The 21881-nt window shown below is 43.8% G+C and overlaps 2 protein-coding genes across 5 annotated transcripts in view; both read right to left on the bottom strand.

Annotated features, from left to right (window-relative positions):
- LOC119176096 (MPN domain-containing protein) overlaps positions 1-21881 on the bottom strand; it is a 98296-nt gene that overhangs the window by 40813 nt on the left and 35602 nt on the right. For all 4 annotated transcript variants that reach the window (XM_075876911.1, XM_075876910.1, XM_075876912.1 and 1 more), the window contains 3 exons: positions 10338-10414; positions 10058-10229; positions 151-221 (listed from right to left, as the gene is read on the bottom strand). In XM_075876911.1, the coding sequence (XP_075733026.1) occupies positions 151-221; positions 10058-10229; positions 10338-10414 (320 nt within the window). The remainder of the gene's footprint in view (positions 1-150; positions 222-10057; positions 10230-10337; positions 10415-21881) is intronic.
- LOC142775488 (uncharacterized) lies at positions 10423-20952 on the bottom strand. Its single transcript, XM_075876909.1, has 2 exons — positions 14543-20952; positions 10423-14104 (listed from the first exon to the last, which is right to left on the bottom strand). The coding sequence occupies exon 1, from the start codon at positions 20820-20822 to the stop codon at positions 19515-19517; it is 1308 nt and encodes a 435-aa protein (XP_075733024.1). The 5' UTR covers positions 20823-20952; the 3' UTR covers positions 10423-14104; positions 14543-19514.

Below are 21881 nucleotides of genomic sequence, written 5' to 3' on the forward strand. Positions count from 1 at the left end.
ATCAAGGTATATTAGCAAACAGTATGTATAAAAATGAAAGGCAAGAGCCTTATTTACACTCTATAATGACAAACGTGGTTTATGAGCATCATTATATAGGTGCCTTCAGAGTGCCTTCAACACTTCACAGTGCATGGACTTTGGACTTACCTCTGGCGGAGGCATCACCCAATAGGCAAGGTACTTTGCATCCACACAGGACTCATCTTTCACATAAGGAGCTGGAATAAACACAGCTTCATTATTATTACTATTATTATTATTTGCACACCCCTTGTACTATACAGAAACATTGAACATGAACACCCTTGGTGAAAGAGATCTCAAGGTGCCCTGCAGGGCCTCTTTAAAGTGGAGAAGAGGCTTGCTTGATCACCTCTTATGGTGCTCTATATTGTGAGGGCCAATGTAGCAGTGCAGCAGCTGACTAAATGAGCCAAAAAAAAAAAAAAAAAAAGCGGCGAAATGCCACAATGTGCTGTTTTCATGGGATTAGATCCTGGTCATCACATCATGATAAAGTATTATAGTACCAACCCTAATTGAAACCAACACTGGCTGTAGAAAATTGCTATATTAATTTGAGGGCACTTTGACACTTAAACAAAGTTCTAATGTGCTACACCTTCATTTTGTGCAAAATAATTAAAGTTGAAAATATCTTGTCAGTACTCCCTAAAAAAAAAATATATAGTACTTGTCGATTTTCATGCCTCCAAATTTTGTTTGCACTGCATGCATGTGTTGCACTGCTCCCTTTCTTCTTGCTATTACTTCCTTGTCCTTTTTCAATTTTTTAGGTTAAAAAGCTTACTACGCATAAGTTCTGGTGTCAATGTAGGCGTCATTAGTTGTGAGCAAAAAATCATCATCTTGTCTGTGACCGAAAAATCAAGAAAGATACAAACAAACAAATAAATAAATAAATAAAAAGTTTTAGAATCCGAATGAGGATCGAAAATAGGCCAACTGTGTGGCAAGCAGGCATTCTACCAAAGAGCTACAAGATTTGTTGGAAGTGGCTTTCCACATCCGACATGCTACCCGTAACGATCCGGGAAGTAAAAAAAGCTCTAGAAGGAATGCAAAGAGGCGAAGCAGCTGGTGAGGATAAGGTAACAACGAACCTGCTGAAAGATGGCACAGAAATTGTGTTAGAAAAACTAACCACCTTGATGAGTGTCTCTGGATGGGAAGGGTACCAGAATCTTGGAAGAATGCCAACATCATCTTAATCCATAAGAAAGGAGATATCAAGGACTTTAAAAATTACATGCCAATCAGCTTACTGTCTGTTCTCTATGCATCTCCCATAATCATATGGTGGTTTTGGGACGTTAAACCCCACATATCGATTGTCTGTTCTCTATAAACTATTTTGCACAAAAATAATAGCTAAGAGAATTACGGCAACATTAGAGTTCAATACACCAAAGGACCAAGAAGGATTTGGTATGGACTACTCCACAATAGACCGTATTTATACTATTAATCAGGTAAAAGAGAAATGTGCCGAACACAACCAACCCCAATACATAGCTTTCATAGATTAGAAAAAGGCGTTTGACTTTGTCGAGACATCAGCAGTAATGCAGCGCTACGAAATTAAAGCATTGTCAAACCCCATATAAACACACTGGAAGAAATCTACAGTGGAACAGACACCATAGGTCTCCATAAAAAAAGTGACAGAATCCTAATAAAAAAAAGTGAAAGGCAGAAAGGCATGATCTCTCCAATTCTATTCACTGTGTGTTTGCAGTATGTTATGAGGTCCCTAGATTGGGAAGGGTTAGGGATGAGAGTCAATGGAGAGTATCTTAGTAATCTGTGATTCGCTAGTGACATTGTTTTGATGAGTAACTCAGTAGATGAATTACCGCTCATGATTACTAAAGTGGACACAGAAAGCAGAAGAGTTGGTCTGAAAATTAATATGCACAAAGCCAAAGTAATGTGCAACAGTCTCTGCAGCAAAACGGAGAAGCGAGCAAATTGGTACTGATTCATTACGGTGTAAATGAACCTTTCTTGTCTTTTTTTGCGCTGCATTTGTGCTGCAATGGATGAGTACCAACTTGTTCGCCTCTCTGTTTTGCTTCACTTTACTCATTATTAACGTGAAAGCTTCTATGTGTGTTAGCAATCCATCTTTGGCCTTATTGGGAAAAAAAAGGTGATACTACTCAAGGAAAGGAGGTAGAACGGTTGGGAGGGGGTGCAGGAGGTGTATTCTTATTTTAGTTTCTTGCCTATTGCTTTGCCCACGATGCGCACGCACGGGATTTAGTCGAGCTTCAAGTTTACATGTTATATATATTTTCGGTTCAAGCAATAAAGCTTTCAATTGTGAGTAAGTGCTTGTGGTGTTACCATTTTTTGTCCTCGTCTTTTTTTGCGCTACGCCGTAATGAGTCTCGCCGTAATGAGTCTCGGCATATACGCCGTAATGAGTCTCGGCAGAAAACAGCACTTTGCCATAGGTAGAGAGATGCTGGAAGTTGTAAAGGAATATGTCTACTTAGGACAGGTAGTGATTGCGGAACCAAACCGCGAGAGTCAAATAACTAGAAGGATAAGGATGGACTGGATCACATTCGGCAAGCATTCTCAAATCATGAATGGTAATCTGCCACTAACCCTGAAAAGGAAGGTATATAACAGCTGCACCTTGCCGGTACTTACCTATGGAGCAGAAACCTGGAGCCTTACAAGAGGATTCAGTTTAAATTTAGGACGACGAAGTGAGCGATGGAGAAAAAAATCATAGGTGTAACCTCAAGAGACAAGAAGAGAGCAGAGTGGGTCAGGGAACAAACCAGGGTTAAACATATAACAGTTGAAATCAAGAAGAAGAAATAGTCATGGGATGGGCACGTAGCACGTAGGCAGGGTAACCGCTGGTTATTAGGGACTGGATTACCACAAAAGGCAAAAATGCACGAAGGGGAGACAAAATTAGGTGGGCCAATGAGATTGAAAAGTTCGCAGGTGTAACGTGTGTCTTTGAAGTCTTTCGGCCTTTGTGAACGGGACGAAAATATTTAGACGCATTCCAAGCAAAAATGTGCAGTCAAGACGGGTTGATTTCCTGTCAGTAAAACGTGAACAGGGGTCCAGGACCGGTTCGCGCAAAGAAAATGCACAAACCAAGAAAGGCCATTGTGAGCTCGACTCTATGCAAGGCTTTCAAAGGCAAACAAGGAAGCAGCTGGGCCATTTTCGAGGTCACCGAGGATCTGGAAAGATCGGAAGCAGCGTGGTATTTGCAGTTTGCGCTGAAAGCTAAAACCAAAACTGGTTGTGGCTGCACCTTACGAGGAGAAGCGGAGCCCTGGAAATTCGCAGCTAAGCCGCAGCTTCTAGCCAACAACGAGGAATGGAACGTGGGGTTGAAGGAAAGAAAGAAGCACTATCTGCTGCGGGAGCCCGCCTCGACGACGAGGGATTAGTCAACCACTCCTCTTTCACCCTTTCTCCATAGGATCGGCTGAATGGAGTGGCATGTTTTGACGATATGCTGACAGGCCACTACGTTGTCCTACCCGAACAATCAGGCAAGTTTGACACGTGTACCGGGAGCCGGTTTTTCGAACTTCACCCAACTGCCAGAAGAGTCTTGAAAACCAAGGTCATCTAAGATCATCAGACGTGCGTGAAATCTTGGTGACGTGTGCGAAACGCTGGTGCAGTGCATTTGTGACCATATTTGGACATCGTGTAGATTGTGCCCTCTCCACACGCATTGTGTGGCGTTTTTCCCCTCCTTCATGGGTGGAGCACCTAGGCCATGGAGCGCCGTATTGGCTGAAGCCGCGGCAGATGCGCCCAGGGTTGGCAACACGGCGCTATATAAGCGGAAGACTTTTGTATATTTTAAGTTCTACAGTTCAACAGTTCTCATGTACAGTTCTTGACTTCTCGTGATCACTTGATCACCTCCTTTTCGAATCCTCAGTTACTAACCATGTAAGTAAATTGTTGTCGTTATTACAAGTGCCTCATCTGACTTGTTCGACGATGTGTCCTAGGACGGGGGCCCGCTACCAAACTGAGCCCTGCAGGACCCAGAGTCGCAACAACTGGTGCCAGCGGTGGGATAGCGTCAACCCAGGTTGTCAACCAGCGTCAACTCAGCAGAAAGCACAAGATTGGCGGTTCATGGGAAAGGCCTTCGACCTGCAATGGGCGTAGCCAGGCTGATGATGATGATGATTAACTCATTTTAGCCCAGTTTCGAGCATTAGTAGCCTTATTAATGGCCTGTGTTGATCGCTTCACTATGACCTTGATCACACCACATAAGATGGACGGATGGACGACAGGCCTAGCCCCTAAAAAACTCTCAGGGGCGAAAGCGGGCTTTAGTCTTTTGGAGCAGCTTTGGGAGTGGGAATAATAAGGTTTTGGAGCAGCTCTGGAGCACCAAAAGGCATGTTTTGGAGCATCATAATTTAGTGCCGAAGCAGATTTCTTAGGTCACACATAACTCTTACTTACAATTCTGGTTTCTCTGTCCTTTCTTATAAACACAAAAAAACTTCAGTGGTTTTTACTAAGCATTCAATGCTAATCAAATGACCAGACTTACCCCAAAATGATTATATATATATATATATATATATATATATATATATATATGTGTGTGTGTGTGTGTGTGTGTGTGTGTGTGTGTGTGTGCATGTATGTATGTATGTATGTGTATGTGTGTGTAAGGGAAAAAAGTGTATACTTAAGGGCTCGTTTTTTCGTGTTTTGACACAATATTAATGAGATCTAACAGACAATAATGCCAAGGAATGTGTAGGGGAAGTTATTAGACCGATTGTAATGTAAATTGTGAAGAAAGAAAAGTGGGTGAAAAGATAACTTATGGTGAGCAGGAACCAAACCTGCGACCTTCGAATAACGCATTCGATGCTCTACCACTGAGCTACCACAACGGCTATCTCCCTAGCTACATTATTGGGTATATATGTGAATTTAAACATGGGAGTGTCAGTCAGTGCCACCTGTAGCCATGGAGACGAGTGTGGCACACTCTTTACGAGCCTGTTTGGCGTCACGTAGCACATGAACTTATTACAAGCTGGAAGCTGACCAATAGTCTCTCGTATACAACATAACGGCACCAAGTCTGCCAGTACAAGACCCTCGTTAATGAATAAGAGAAGAAGTGTATACTTAAGGGCTCGTATTTTTGTGTTTTGACACAATAATAATGAGATCTAACAGACAATAATGCCAAGGAATGTATATGGGGAGTTGTTAGACCAATTGTAACTGTTAGACCGATTATAAAGTTCACATGCTACGTGACGCCAAACAAGCTCATAAAGAGTGAGCCACACTCGCCTCCATGGCTACAGATAACGCTGACTGACGCTCCCACGTTTAAATTCTCATATAAACCCAATAGAGTGCCTGGGGGATAGCCCCCGTGGTAGCTCAGTGGTAGAGCATAGAACGCATTATTCGGAAGTCGCAGGTTCGGTTCCTGCTGATGGCAAGTTATCTTTTCACCCACTTTTCTTTCTTCACAATTTACATTACAATTAGTCTAATACCTTCCCCTATATATTCCTTGGCATTACTGTCTATATATATATATATATATATATATATATATATATATATATATATATATATATATATATATATATATATATACAGTTATTTATCACCCACTTTTCTTTCTTTTTATTTACATTACATTGGTTCTAATAATTTCCACGATACACTCCTTGCCATTATTGTCTGTTATACCCCTGTCACACGGGCACCCGCGAAAACCGTTTAACTCCCTCGTCCTTACGACAACGAAGATGCGGTCCGTGTCACACGGCCACCCTTACGCAAACGAGGGTAAATGGAACATTTCGCAAAGGACGTTCAACGATCTCCCTTCGCAGCGAAACGAGGTACTCTCGTCTCCAGCAGTCTAGAGGTCAGAAAAAAATTTCGAGCACTAAGTGGCCACAGTGAAAGAATAATACATTTTGGCAATATTAAACGTTCTTTCGTTGTAGTACTCATTCACAATGGGTGTTTGTTTACATATATTTATGCCCGCCAGAGTTCACTTACTCTCAACACAGATGCCCTACACACCGTGCCTCGCGAGTCGGGCCGGCCGGCGCCAGCCGATTAACGTCATTACTAGCGCAATATCCTACCACTTCCTCACGTCGTCCGCAGTGTCACTCATGGCTGAAGAACACAAAATGTGCGCTCACGAGGCAAGGAAGCATAAGAAATTTCGTACCGGGCTTGTACACAGGCAACAAAACAACTAAAAGCACAATGTGGCCAGCGTCACTAGCAGCATCGCTACATTTAGCAAATGTGTTTTTATTTGAAATTACTTTTAATGGTTTGTTAGTCGCATACTTACTTAATAGTGCTTTTTGTAAAAAACCGCATAAAAAGGATTCTCAAAAAGATCAATAGAGATGAAATTAGAATACTTTTCGGAAAATCAAACAGCGCTAGCTGAACCCCTTCGCGGCAACTGTTACAACCTCGTCATTGCCGTGTGACACTGCCACAACTCCTTCTCCGTTGAACCCCCTAGGGGAGATTTACGTTGACGGTGTTCAACGGAGTTTGGTGGTGGCCGTGTGACAGGAATATTAGATCTCATTAATATTGTGTCAAAACACGGAAAAACGAGCCCTTAGATATACACTGCTTTCCTTTATTCATTAACGAGGGTCTTGTACTGGCAGACTTGGTGCCGTTAGGTTGTATATGAGAGACTATTGGTCAGCTGCCCGCTCGTAATAAGTTCACGTGCTACGTGACGCCACACAGGCTACAGATGGCGCTGACTGACACTCCCCATTTAAATTCACATATAAACCCAATAAAGTGGCTGGGGGGATAACCGCCGTGATAGCTTAGTGGTTAGAGCATCAAACGCGTTATTCGCAGGTCATACCACGAAGAAATTTAGGTGGGCTCGCCGCGCCATTGCTAGGCAATTAGGTTTTTTTTTTTATTACGATAGGAACTATATGTACACTTCACGGGTTTTCGTCGTCGCAGCTATGTTCTGCGTAAACTACAAGTTGGTAACATTCCCCACGCACCCTACATTCTACCCGCGCGAAAAATTGCCCAAGCTGGAGTCGTGAGCGCTGCTCAAGCAGATTAAATGAGGGCGCACGCGATAGCATCCCACCGTGTGTTAGACCTGCCGTCGAATGCTCAAGCAGAGATGAAACACGCTGCCCGTCTTGAACAAGCATGAAAACATACGCGGAGGAAAAGGGGGGACCATTGCTCGAGCAGTAGCAGTGAACTTTGATTCGAAGGCCTGGTTGCGATAAGCTGGCACGCGCGTTTTGGCAAGCATCAACGCAGGGCTTTCAGCGGGAAGAGATTGTGCGATAAGAACATTTCTCCCTGGAGCGGCTGTACTTATTCTCTTACACCAGCATTTTGTAGAATGTCACAATGTCGGGTCCAAAAGAGTTAGCTTTCAGCCTTGGTAAAGATACAATAACTAGTTATTGTATCTTTACCTTTCTGTTTTGTTTTCTTCTAGGTTTTTTTATTTACTGTTTTTCAGTGCCTTTGTTTTTGTGTTGTTTGTTTTTGTTTTTCTTACTCATGTTCTGCTCTTTGTGCCATATGGTTTTTATCACATGGTCACTGTCTCCTCTATATATTTTCGTGCTCTGCGCAATAAACTCAGTTGGAAGTTAGCGCTCGTGTCTTTCGTGTCCTTCTTGTCTCTGTGTCGTCGTTTTGTTCTCGCGCTATAACTATCGTCATTATTGCAAGGTTGAACAAGCACTACATAAAATGCCAGCACATCTCAACCATGCTTGCTATGGTCTTGCTCAGACACTTAGCAGCTCCTACATGATAAGGCTATCCTGCTGCATCGCATAAAAAATCAAGCTTTGATTGCAGCCAAGCCTGGTTATTCAAGAGTGGATAATATGCTTCCCACTTCACGCTCTATGTGGCAAGATTGGCGACGTAGAGCCCCCCTTTTTTTCCACGTTGTGTGTACAGTTCAACATGAAAAGATAGACATTGCTTCACAGCCAGCACAAGGTTCGTACCAATTTACAAAGTGGAAATTCAAAGATATTTAAGGACCTTCAAGGACGTGTCAAAGTTTTTCAAGAACTCAAAGTGGCATGCAAAGGTGCGATTTTCCTGTATAAAATTGTCAAAAATGACTCATTTTATTGCACTTACAATAAATAAATGGATATCTCAATTATAACAAAAACATCTAGTTTTAATAACATCTCAAGATCACAACAGACAATTAAAACACACAAAAGCGATCGAGATTTTTTCAGCTAGGCTTAAATTTACTCAATTACGTTTAGAACATCCTGTGTAGCGTTATTCAACTTATATAAAGATAAATAAATGTATATCTTAATGATATAACGAGTAGCCTGGATCACTTTGGAAGTCCTAAACGGTTAAAAAAAAAAGCTCTCAACAAAGTGTACTTTTACAACAGCGGTTATTTCTCCATTGTATGCTCTGTAAAGTTTACCGAACATATTCAACACATTCAGCTTAATGTTATTTTAATTGCACGAAGATAAACAAATATAAAGGAGGCATGAACTTGACGTCATGTGCAAGGAGTGCCAGGGGCGGGGTCGCCATTTTACGGGTCCTTGCACCAGCTGCACGCGAAAGAAGCACGTTCTAAAATGCGTGTCCCCCCCCTCCCCCCCCTCCAGTTTGGAACAATATAGGAAGTTATCTGGAAAGCATGACGCATTGCGCTGCAGAGGCTGGAAAGCAATGTGAGAAAAGATTTCGCCTTAGCAAGTCTGTCTCGCTGCTTCAGACCCAGATGCAGCGGCGACATAGGGGGAAGAAAGCATGCCTGTGCAGCCTTAACTGAGCGTTTCAGCGGTTACCTTACATAGGTACGGTGCTGCGCATTGCGCTCAATAAATGTAGCAGTGAAACTGCGAGAACATTTCGATATCACCACTGTGAACACAGCATGTTGAATGCACATTATGTTTTTTTGTGGTTTCTAACACATACATTACTGCTGCGCACAATGACCAGTCATAAACCGGTGGCCCATCATACAGTAGCCTGAAATAATATTAGTAGCCCGAAGCCACACCGAAACCGCAAAGGTTGCCTCAATGAGGCCTCAGTAATGAGAGGCTTGGTGCAGAAGAGTCAGTCATGCCCACCTGTGAAATTAAGCAGTCTCCCGGCAATTTGGACAGCGGAGAGAAATATGCTGGCCCAACATCTCAGAGGCCGTGCTCCATGCACATCAGTTTTCAAGAACAAAAAGTTTAAGAGCGTTCGGTTGTGCACAAGTAACAACTGTGACAGTCATTACTTCACACTCATCCTATGCATACCTGCGCATTCTTTTCAAGCATCCTTCTTTGTGCTTAAGCAGGACGCTGAAAGTGTCGAGCAGTGATAGTTGCACATTAGAGCTTATCTTGTGTATGTTATTTCCATGTGTACTTCGTGCTTATGCGGAGTAAGGCGTGTACAAAGTTGCTTGCTGTTGTTTGTGTAACAACATTGCTATCGCATTCACTGTTTTGCCCTCGCCACAAAACTGACTGATTCGCGTGCGGTTCTGGAAAACAGAACTATGTGTGCCCGCACCCAATTACTGCTCTTCCCATGGCGAGTTCGACAGGTTGAAACACCAATCCACCGTGTTTAGGAGGCTGGAATGTCAATATGAGTGTGCACGGCTCAGTAAACTCAGGGATTTTCAAGGGCCTTGAAAATTTTCTAATTCAAAGGTTTTCGAAAATTTCAAGGACCTGTACGCACCCTGCAGCAGAATAAATGTTTTTCCATACCCAAGCTTTTTATTTATAATGTTTACTAACTACCCGGAGGTAATCAAGAGAGGAGTTCTAGACTTGTTAATTGGCTTCCAATTAGGTCTAATGTTTGGTAACAGACCATTAAGAACAAACAAGGTCCTCAAGGCAGACTTATAGCTGGCCGAGCATGGCAGGCTAAACCTATCTGCTGCAATACCACGACTACCACAATCACCAAATATTCAAGGTGTACTTACAACATATGAGACCAACACATGGTGTGTATGAAGAGTCACTTTCACCCTTCATAGTAATCTGGTAGTCCAGCTGGGAATTGCAGTCGCGTAAACTTGGCTGCGGTGGAGCCTTTGGGTGACTGTGGTACCAACCCACAACAGTAAGATGGCGCTGCTCCAGTGATTCACGAATCTGAGAACAGCCACAATAACGCAATCATGAGAAAGGATTCTATGAATAGCTCGGACTCCATAAAAAAAAACAAAAACAATGAAATGCCTTATGAGCGCTAACTTGTACCTCTTCCTCAATGGCAGGAGCAGCCTCCTTGTCACCGAGTCTTCCTCGACATGGGAAGGCTTGGAGTATGGAAAGGTCTGAATAAATGATAGAGAATGCCAGTTTCACATTATACACACAAAAATAAAAACATTTCCTTATGTTTCATGAAAGACACCGTAATAGCTTTTCTGTTTTATATAACGCAAAATTGTGGCAACTTATTTTTAACACACGGCACACACACAAAACAGTATTCATACAAAAAAGGGCAATAGCCCAATCAAATCAAGTGCAGAAATTGGAAGGTGAAATTTTAACCACTGAAGATTGTTATTCAAGCCCATGGACAAGCATTCACTCCAAGTAAATGTCCTGTTACACACTACAATAAATGTAAGTTGTAATTGATGTTACAGTGCAGAGAGGTTTCTGGATATAAGGTGCTTGAATATTTGAATTAGGATGAACCAAGTGGAATAACCTGCAGTTATCACAACTAATAAACACATATTCCATTGAACGTGTATCTACTTAATGTTATTGCCATCGTTTGTGTTGGCCAATGCTTCATTTCTTATATTTAGTGTTTGTATTTTGTGTAGTTCAAGCAAATGCGCATGCAGCCTGTCGTTACCACCGTTATATGCTTCGGATGTTATTTTTATTCACATTGTTATTCATATTTCTTCAGCATATTATATCTTTAGTTGTGACCATCATGTTTTTTTCTGATTGCTATTCATGTACAATAAAATCTTGTTAATTTGCAAATCAAAATCAATGGAATGGTGAGAAATCATCAAATTAAGTGGGCTTTCAAATTGACAGATCATACAAAAACTGAGACGTAAGGAACCTGATATTATTTAAAGTATTCAGGGCTGCTTGTTTTGCTGTGCTGGCTAGTTTACGGATCCAATGGCTACGTTTTTCAGCAATACCTGGTCAGAATTTTGCAGCAAACGAGGAGAAACAGTGACCTTGCAGCTGCTGAGAAAAAAAAATTAATTAATAAATGTGGTTAAACTGCAATGCGCGCCTGTAAAAAAGACATCTTCACTGCAACACAGTAATGAGACTTGGGCAGCACGTCACCTGCTCCTCGCTTTGCCAGCACGTCATGATGCGACCGTTCACCCACTCTTTCTGGTAAAATAAAGAATTTAAAAATGGACAGTGTGACAGAACTGGCGATGTGTGTTGTCTGGAAAACATGATCATTGAAGCTTTTCAACCGAGTTTTCGAAGTAGGCGATGCAGGCAAAAACTCCACCACCAGTGCAAGTGTGCAAATTACTGAAGCAACCGGCACTTGGAGACTCACATACATAGCGCATTCCAACAGACTGTCCTTTATCAGTTTCTTTACATTCCTAGAAAGAATGGGTAAATCATGACATACTGATGTTCCGAGAAGCATGCGACATGCTGCCCGCGCGTCACTACTGTGTTGAAGTGAAGCACGACTTAATTTCCACAGGCACACATTTCAGCTGATCACGAGACACTTTTTTTACTACATATATGTATATATATATATATATATATATATATATATATATGTATATATATAAAATTTAATTTAGCGAGGCTGGGGTGCTTTAGTGACCACTCATTAGTATCGCTACAGTACATTGCCTAGTGGCTCTCGAGGACTGTCAGCTTCCATGGATTTGCACTGAAATCTGGATTGGGAATTGGCAGACTGCACCCAAAGTTTTCAAATTAATCGGACTGGTGCTGACCGCCATTTCAACCTGTCTGCTCAAAGTTACATCGCAAAATACCGAGACAACAGAAATACTTTGAATTAAGCAGGATCCTACAGATATCAAAGAGTGCAGCAAGGGTAGTTCTGTCGTTCCAGCTTTCTCAGAACAAAAGTAAAGCAGATTCAAAGTTCCCATCTGAATGGCTGAGAAAAAGTACTTTTCTTATTTCATCCTTTCTAATGATTTATGACTACCCAAAGTAACATTTGACACCCTAATGCACTCTCCCAATAAGCAAGACAAGCTTCTCAGAAAAGTGTAACATTATGAAAAAGCAAAACAGAAAGAAAACAGCAATGAACAAAACATTGGTTGCTGACATGATATAATAGGCTTTCATGGCTAAAATGATCTAGGATGCATGAAAATTGGTAATGTTTTGCATAGGAGCAGAATCAGAAAAGAGCAGTTCATAATTTTTTTTTTTAATTTTGTGTCCCAAAAAGCAGCTTCCTCTTTTAAGGGCCGACTGCAACGAAATCTGACTTGGGCAGAATTGGCTTGGAATGAGTAGTGCATGTTGGGTAAGCAATGATAATCACAGTAAAAAAAGCTTGCAATCGCATATTTCACTCATAATCAGTGCTCATATTGTTAGCTAGCAGACAACGTGGGACCCAAGCGGTGTGCCTGGGCAAATTGGACACAAACGGAAATGACGTCAGCCGCAGCTGCATCCCTTCCTTTTCTGCGTGACGTCCCTTTATGCGTGGCTGATTGAGAAGAATGAACTCTTCTGTATAGTACGAAATGTGGGGCCGTAGGCAGCAGAAACATATGTTGTAAGTAAGACCAGTTTTCACGCTTTTCCAAAAAATCTAATGCTCCAAAACTTGCAGGTAATCGAAGTGAGCAGAAAGGAATGAGAAGTATTGAATAGCGTGGTGCTCTGCACGGTGTACTTCGCAGATGACGAAATAAACACGACTAGTGTCTCAGTACCCGAATATTGTTGAAACAGAAAAATATGTTGAACCTTGAAGCAGTGCCTTCAATATTGAGATGCTGAGAACCCAACTGCGAGAAGCCCCGACCAGCGTTTAGAGAAGTGCCAGCAACAAGAAGTATTCATATTAGGCAGCTTTAGTGCAGCGTAAAATGTGTGTGAGTGCATTTCACAAGCTAAGTTATAACGTAATGCTATTCGAAAAACATAAACAGTGAAATTATGCCCTGTAAAGTGCGAGATTAGCTGCGCCATCTAGGCACGAGTAATCAAAGCTCTAAAAGCTGTTCGACTCACTTGTCATAGCGAGTAGTCAAAGCAGCGAAGTTCAACAGAAACGTAGTGATGTTCGGTTCAAAGCAATTTAAGCACGTAAACATATTTTAGAAAAACACATCATGCTTCGTTAAAGACTTTGTTTGACGTAATTTAAATGTTTTAGGTGCAGCCATACAAGTGTTTACTAAAATGCACGAACGTTTTTGGTCAACATGGCATTCCTGCCAACCTGGCAACAGAGAAATTCGTAAAACCCCCTAGCGGAGAAGGAGGCGGGGAGGAAAGGAGGGGGGGGGGGACAGACTTTTTTGTAAATCTGTGGCTGTGATGGATTTGCCTTTAGCAACAACCATAATCATGTTTTGCTGCCATAAGTCAAATCGTTCAGAGAGCAATCAGCAACAACACAATAGGGTAAAAATTTATTTTGTGTAATGATTTTGCTGTTACAGACAGACCTCGCCAACTTAAGAAAGCCCTCCGTGTAAATTTGTTCAAAGCAGGTTATACTTTGGTGCCATTTCACCATCATCAGGCTCTCTAGGGTTTTTTAATCCACAGATGAGCGAGATTTTTTTTGTTTTTTTTTAAGTACTGAATATTCTTTCGCATTAGGCATTACTGTGGGGAATGGAGAGAATGCCCGGCATAACAACTGAAATTTTGTGGAACCTCAGTGAGCCATCAATACTTCGAACAGCTCCCAAATGTGCCCATTGCACATCACACCTGGGCTTATTCAAAATGTCTGCTGGAACATTACATGCTTGCAAGCTCGCAAACTCGACCTGAAGTGGTTCTTGAGAGAAAGGAAGAGAAAAGTGAGCCCCGTTATTGTCTGCTTCAGTGAGCGACACCGCCACAGAGCTCACAAAGGGATGGGGGTAAGGAGGGATAAAAGGGTAGAAGTAAAGGTATAGGAAAGAGGAAGAAGAAGCAACAACAAACTGAGGGGATAGGAGAGACAGGAAAGATGGAAGAACGGTCACTGGAGTCCGAGGACGGGGTACACTTGCGAGAGATGGTGTCGGCGTCTGTAGATGGCGTAGAGCAGGACCAGTAAATCAGAGCTGCGCTGTCGTCGAAGGTCGTCGGCGACAGGAGATGACGTAGGACGAGCCCAGTCGGCCAGCGCTACGATGACGCGGAAGGTCGCGAGCGCGCGGAGCGCGCGGGCGCACAACCGGTCGGCACGAAATCCAGGGAGCGTCGACCGCAAACTCGACCTCGAGTTCATCAATTGCCTTCTCTCTAGGTTTCAAGCTTTGCTTTGGCAGAAAATCATGCAATGCAGTGATGAAATGACGCACACTGCTCAATGAAGCAGTCTCCAATGAGTGCACTAGGGCAACCTCAGCCATATTGAGGTTGATGTCTTCTAATGAAAACTTGTGACCAATATAATCAAAAGATGCCTTAAAGCACAGACGTACAGCAGAAAAGAACTGTTCTCTCTAACTTGAGTTCAGTGTCTCAACAAAACGGCAGGTCATGCTGCTAATGACGTCTTCGTCTTTTTGGTTCTCTGCAAGTTCATATCAAACTTCAAGTAATTAATCCCATTCTTTCAGGACACTACGCTGCAGAAATCTTGTCAGGAGATCCTCGAGTTGGCGGTTCAAGAAGCCTCTCAGTACCTGAATATGGGGAGCCCGTTCCTGAAGAATGCAGTTTGTTTTCTCAAAAACCGGCACTACATTTTGCAAGAATAGACAGCATGCCCTACTTGGCTCTGATGACAAGAAAACAAACAAGTCCTCTTTACGAGTCACGAGGTAGGTTTGTCTGAATTCTGTGGTCTGAAGCTTCATATTTTTGGCTTCAAATGCACGATGAACACTTTTTCTTTTTAGTGGAACTACATCGGCATCAGCACTTTTTCCGAGGCCTAAAGTAGACTTTGGAGTAGGAGCAGAGTTCTTTAAAGTTTGTTGAGAAGTCAGTGAAATCTGGTACGACTGCAAAAACAGGCTCTTGCTTATTGTACTTCTTTATCTCACAAAAAAAAAAAAGAGAAATGGCTTCCACTGGTCTAGAAGTCTATTTAAACCATTTCCTAACGAAAGTCAATGGGTCGGAGAATGTTTCAGCATCTTCCTTACCTCGACGTCATGCATTTGCTGAAAATCGGAGTCGATTCCTCTGCTTCACACTTTTTTCAAGGTAAAAAGAAAAATGTCAATCAGAGCTTCATGAACCTTTGAAGGAAGACATGATGCTCCTTTTTCCACGGCCAAGTTTATCAGATACCACGGGCAACCAACCCCAAATCAAGGCTAACTGAACCTCTCGTCAAAGGGACACTAAAGTCAACTATTAAGTCGATGTTGATTGTTGAAATGGCGGTCCAGAAACCTCGTAGTGTTACTTTTGTGCCAAGGAAGGGCATATTTTGAAATAAAATCACGTTTTAGTGGTCCGCATGGGGTTAGCGCGCTTCGAATTACCCGCCTCAAGAAGCTGACCGACCGGACCGTCTCACGTCGCTGTTGCCGTGCACAACGTTGCCCAGCTTTACTGCGCTAGTATCAGCATACCGAAAGCAGTGAGAGAGCCACAGCAGCAAAAACAGCCATTGATCAATTTTCCTCCATTGGCTCCAAGATTGCAGACGCTTTTGTTTCAACTGCACCCCGCTAGATGGCACCACCTGTCCCGTGTAACTAGGCGAAAATTTAATTTTTGAACCACTTGCGCCATTTCCCATAGTAACGTCCGGTGGTTCTTTTTTCCATGAACCAATCAGAAACGAACATGCAGCATTTTATTGCATCTCTTGGTGCACGTAAAGTTATTTATTTAGTGCAATTATACCGATTACTAGTGATTAATTGTAGGCAGTCCGTCTGATGTCATCGGGATCGTTTTTAAAATGTTCTGCTGTGGCACTTGTGTTCTTGTGCATTTACTTGAATTTCTCAGTAAGTACGGCACTGTTGCTGATAATATTGTCATTTTAGGTGTTGTCATACATTGAGCTTTCACTCTGACGTATATTGTTATTTGACTTTAGTGTCCCTTCAACACCCTTGACACTTTTTCTTGCCGATCATAACATTCGTGTTGTCCTAAGACAAGGCCAACAAGTTGTCGACTGGCAATTCTCCGGACCTCATCGTGTCCAAAATCAGATGCCAAATCTTTTGACCAGTCACCTCGCCTTGAATTGTCCAAAGGGCAAAAAAGGCAGCTTTCCCCTCTACTAGACTCTCTGACAAAGTAAGTCACCCGTATGGGATAAAGCTGTGTATCCGTATATTTACAGCGATCCACAGCGACTGAAAACACTCGCTGTCTGAGGGCATTTATCATTGCTTTGGCAGCCTTTCCCCAACAATTGCCGTCGTCTTTGTTTGCCCACGAGCACTCCTTTACACTTCAGAAACATTTTCTGGAATAGCCCAGCGTGATTGCCAACACTCAGCGGAATGTTGTGTTCCACTAAGAATGCCAAGAACGGACACTCTGCATGAATAAAACCGAAACTGGCAGTGTGCACAAAACTCAACAGGCTTGGCTGGTTGTCAGCATCCCGCAGGTACCCCTGGTTCTTTTTCGTGACGATGTGCAGATTAATGTCAGACTTTTCTCCATGAGAGACGTTCACAGCAAAGGTGCACGTAGTACAAAAAGAACTTGCCATCGTGCTGTGAAGCAGCAACGACAGCAGTACTACGATAAAAAACTGCTGTTGTACTATCATCCTCAGTCTATTAATTAATTGAGAATACCTGCAACATAAATCAGCAGCATCATTAATTGTTAGCTAGCAAGTTCTTTAAGAGAGCAGGATGAGATCGTAGGCACGAAGCAGGCAGCCGTTATTTAAAGAAATCCTTTATCGAACTTTTGTAATCGTGTACCCATGTTTCCTTCCAGGTGCCAGTTTACATAGTTTTTCTGTTACCACCTAAAGAGAAAGCTTTGGAGCATGGCCACGAAGTGCATACTTTGGAGAGCGGAACAGACAATTCGCATGCATCGATACGTCTGCCAGACTACTGTCTTTGTCAGTTCTGGTAGTAATGGCATCATTTTTTTCTGGTTCCGGCATAAAAAAATTGCATTGTTAGCAGAATGTTTTTCTTAAGGAATAACTGGAATTTGGAAGCTGAAGTTTCACAGGTGGCATTATCTCAAGCTAGACTGCCTATAAATCGCCTTTTTGAGATGAGCACAATTTAGTTGAAGTTGGCCTTTAAAGCGACTTAACCCTGGCCAGAAAGGGTGATTGATTTCGGTGGAAGGGAAAAGAGCATTAATTATGATGACAGGTGACAGCATACTTTTTGTGATCTGAGCAGGATTTATATTTTTAAATCGTGTTTAAAAGTAACCAAAACCGGCATGTCGCGCTCCTAGAGCAAAAGCCATGAACCACAAATATGCAGTCCTAATAGCTTTGCTGTGATCATCGTAAGCACCCGCGTTCAGCCCGGGGTTTTTCTCTAGATTTTAGAGTACAAAATTTCGGCCTCGTACTATATGCAGGTCCCAAAAATTTTTGGCCGAAATTCAGCTTTGCTTAGGGCATAGCACAGTGCTATCATGATCATCAAGTGTTTCGCACCTCTGCGCTAGGTGCTAGGTAGTGTTAGCCGCGGTAGTAGGTGTTAGTCTTACTGACACACGCGTGCAACAGTGGTCAGTGACTTTTGCTTCAACTTGGCGCCCATAACGACAGCCACGATTTTTCTCCTGCGATTTTACACCATGTCAGCACCGCGCAGGCAGTACTCAGCTGCTTTTAAAAGGCAAGTTATCGCTGCTGCCGAAACCATTGGCAACTGTAGCGCAGAGCGGCAGTTCGGAGTCAACGAGCAGAGTATTCACAGTTGGCGGAAGCAGGACACCCTCATTGCTTGTAGCGGCCAGCGAAAAAGTTTCTGCAGACCGAAAAATAGAGCATTTCTTGACGTGAAACAAGAACAAGCAGACTGTGCGAGAGCAGCGAGCTGCACATTTCGCTGTTAACATCGAGCTGCTACATGCGAAGGCAAAGGAGATCGCCCGAGACACAGGCATTCAGCACAAGGATTTCAATGCAAGGAAGCATTGGGTGTCTCTTTATGCACCACGCTGAGTTCTCCCAACGTCGACGTACGTCGATCTCACAGAAGCTAGCACAGAGCTATGAAGAGGACCTTGTGAAGTTTGAAAAGTATTTAATTGCGTTGGGAAAGGCTGACTCTTTCAGCTGGGCCATATCGGCAACGGGGATCAAACACCGGTCTACTTGGATATGCCCTCGACACTGACGGTGCATCAGAAAGGCTCTAGGCAAGTTATCGTGCGATCGACTGGGAACGGAACAATGCGGGTGACTATAATGTTGTCCTGCACTGCAGACGGTCGCAAGCTACCACTCTAGTTACATGGTGTTCAAACGAAAGACGCTGCCGAAGGGGGAGAAGTTGCCAAAAAATGCCGTTGTCCACTGCAGGGACAAGGGTTGGATGGATGAATCGCTAGTTCTTGACCGGATAAAGTCTGTGTGGTGTCGACGGCCCCGAGCTCTGCTGGGGCTTCCTTCGATGCTTGTGGTCGACGGCTTTCGGTGTCACCTGACCGTCTCCGTAAAGCGACTGCTTCACAACTCCCGCACAGAGCTCGTCGTACATCACAGCTGCAGCTGCTTGATGTGAGCCTTAAGGGGGGAGGCTACCATCGGATACCAACTTTTTTGTTTATTGAGATATCTTAATGAAATTTTCAGGATAGACTTATAGCAAAAGCATTAGAAGAACTACAAAATTTCATCAAGTTATGTTCACTGGTTTTCAAGTTACAGCAGAATATCAGGGTAGTGCACATGGTTCTCTTATTCCAGGCCTGGAGAACTTTCAAAAGGTGCTGGAACTGTGAAATTAAGATGATTCCCAGATTGATACTCCAGGGGGTAACAGAGCCCTTTTTTTGAATTTCCTTGCTGAAAAGTTTTAGCAGACCATCAAACTTTGTGTTCGTGATTAGAATATTATCAATCAAATTTTGATTAAATATAATAAATAACACACACAATATATTGAAAAAATGGGCTTGTCACCCCCTCAGAAATTTATTCATGTACATAATAAAAAAAGACTTATGGAAATCCAATGAGCGGTTCCAGAGATATGGCTGGAATAAGCAGCCTCACTAGCCAAAAAAGTCATTTTGAGAAAACGACGTTTGAAAGTTTTGAGCACATAGGCAGTTCTAAAATGAACCTGCAGCGTAACTGGAGGTGTCGCTTGGCACTCTCTTTCTTTGCCGCCTTTCCATCTTCTCTAGGGATCGCTTCTTGGCCTTTTTCAAGCGCTGAGAATCTTTCTCGGCTGCCCGTTGAATGGCCAGGTGGCCAGGTGTTAGCCCCACTGATGAAGCTAGCTCTTGGGTGGCCCTGTAGCAGCCAGCATTGTATCTTAGCACTGCATCATGCAGTGCTGTCTCCACAGCAATCAGTGACGCATGCTGCTCTTTGGGCATGAGGGACCACAGCACAGAGTGAAAGGACTCTGATGCATTCTGCGTCTTTGCTCCCAGGCAGCGTTGCAGAAGAGAAGCCTGTGAGAGCCTCTTATAAATGGGTAGAAGTGCATCTGCAACATAGCGTGGCAGCTTGTACGAATGCTTCGGAGGTGGAACACCGGTAATCTTGCTGGCATTGTGACGACACCAGGAGTCTGCACCCTCTGGGCACAAGTCGTGGTGCGGCTCCTCATCCGTCGACGTCACATGGTGGTACGATGCCATCACTGCCCGCCGCATTGCAGCCACATCATCGGAATTGTTCCGTAGGGCCCAGCCATAATAATCTGTCAACTTGTCGATGAGGGCCTTTGTCAGCCTGCCCTTCCCTCCCAAAGCCTTGTCACTTTTCTGCACAAGGTTGCGAAGTGCAGTCCCCATCCTCTTCTGAACGTGGTTCAGGCATTCCTCTTTTGAAATGGGGACCAGTCCATAAACATTTTCTTGTACAAGGGCAGAGAAGGCGGCACTATCTCCATCAGACACGAGCGTTGTGCAACGGAGGTTGTGCTTCGACAGTGAGCGTGAAAAGAGGATGATAGCTGCCTCAACCTCCATTCTCCCTGATTTAGAGTCGGTGTTTTTCTGGCACACATGATTCTCCAGCCAGCATGCATAGTCTGCGTCTCCAGGCTTTGGCCCTACTTGGCAACCAAGGCACTGATTAGACAGAACAACGGCGTCCAAGATAAGGCCCGTATGGTATTCGATAATTGCCCCGACTCCAATATGGGATGTGTGCCCACGCTTGTGCCATGTTCCATCATAACAAACTGTTATATCCCTGGTGAAATATTGATCCATTTCTTTGTAAGTGGCTTTTACAGCAGAAGCAGATTCTGCATAGAAATTTTCTATGCATTGTGTCTGCGGTTCCCTGAATTTCTTCAGGTGCTTCTGAAAGGTCTTGTGATGGAGGCCACGATGGGACACATTCATCGCTGCCCAAAAGTCGTTGAGAGCTGTTTGTCCCTTGCCTATTTGTTTTGTTGCCATAATGGCTCTTACATTCACATCAAAGGCCTTTGTGTCATCCTGACGAGATGAACTCCATGAGCTTGAAACTACTCCACAATGCAAGCATACTAGCTCAAGCTTTGTAGCAGGTCCAAGTTGGGTGCCTCCTCGTACCTTCATCCCAAACACGGTGCACCGGTGGCACGGGGTCCAAGATAGCAGGTCGTCTAGGGCATCCATTTGCACAAGGAAAAATTTTAGATGCGGAAGCATCTTATACTCGCGCCTTGTAGTGCGCCATCCGCGCCGTCCGCACCGCTTCTCAAACATTCGACAGCTGACGCGCGCGCATGCGCCGTCGCGCCGTCGCCCACTCTTCCACCATCTGTGCATCCCTTCCTCCTCTACACACCGCGCGCGCTTCACTCCTCCACCATCTGTGCACCCTTCCTCCTCTACACACCGCGTTCGACATCTACAATTCTCCTGATTCTCCAGTGGACGCGCATGTGGCGTCGCGCTTCGAGAACATTCAACAGCTGACAGTGCATGCGCCGTCGAGCTGTATATATACTCAAGGTCGGCGCTCGCTCGCTCAGTTGCCGCTCGTCGGTTGGTTTGTACGGCGCGTCGACGTCCAAGGTCGCGGTGAAATGAATTCCAACGAATCCACAAACACAATGATCGACGTCCCTTCGACCAGCGCCGCCCTTTCGCATACGTGTGTACGTGTTCACTCATTTAACACCCCCTCCTACAACCACGTTAACCAATTTAGCCATCGACCCAAGTAAGTCGCAATTTAACACCCCATTTCACAACCACGTTAACCAATTTAGCCATCGACCCAAGTAAGTCGCACTTTAACACCCCGTTAACCAATTATATGCTCCACATCCTCCTCAGTGTTCCCCCGAGGGAAGCTGCGGGCAATTTTTTTCGCCTTCACTTGTAGCGGTGGCAGCTTCATGATCGCGCTCCATTGCCTGAAATTTCCGCTCTGTCGCTGGCATAGCGCCAAGTTCTCTTTGCACAGCAGCGCGTTGTTGATCCGCCGCCTCTTTCTTCTCGCACGTCAGGAAACTTGTTCGCAAATGC

The sequence above is a fragment of the Rhipicephalus microplus genome, chromosome X (assembly GCF_043290135.1).
Source record: "Rhipicephalus microplus isolate Deutch F79 chromosome X, USDA_Rmic, whole genome shotgun sequence".
In the NCBI taxonomy this organism is placed as follows: domain Eukaryota; kingdom Metazoa; phylum Arthropoda; class Arachnida; order Ixodida; family Ixodidae; genus Rhipicephalus; species Rhipicephalus microplus.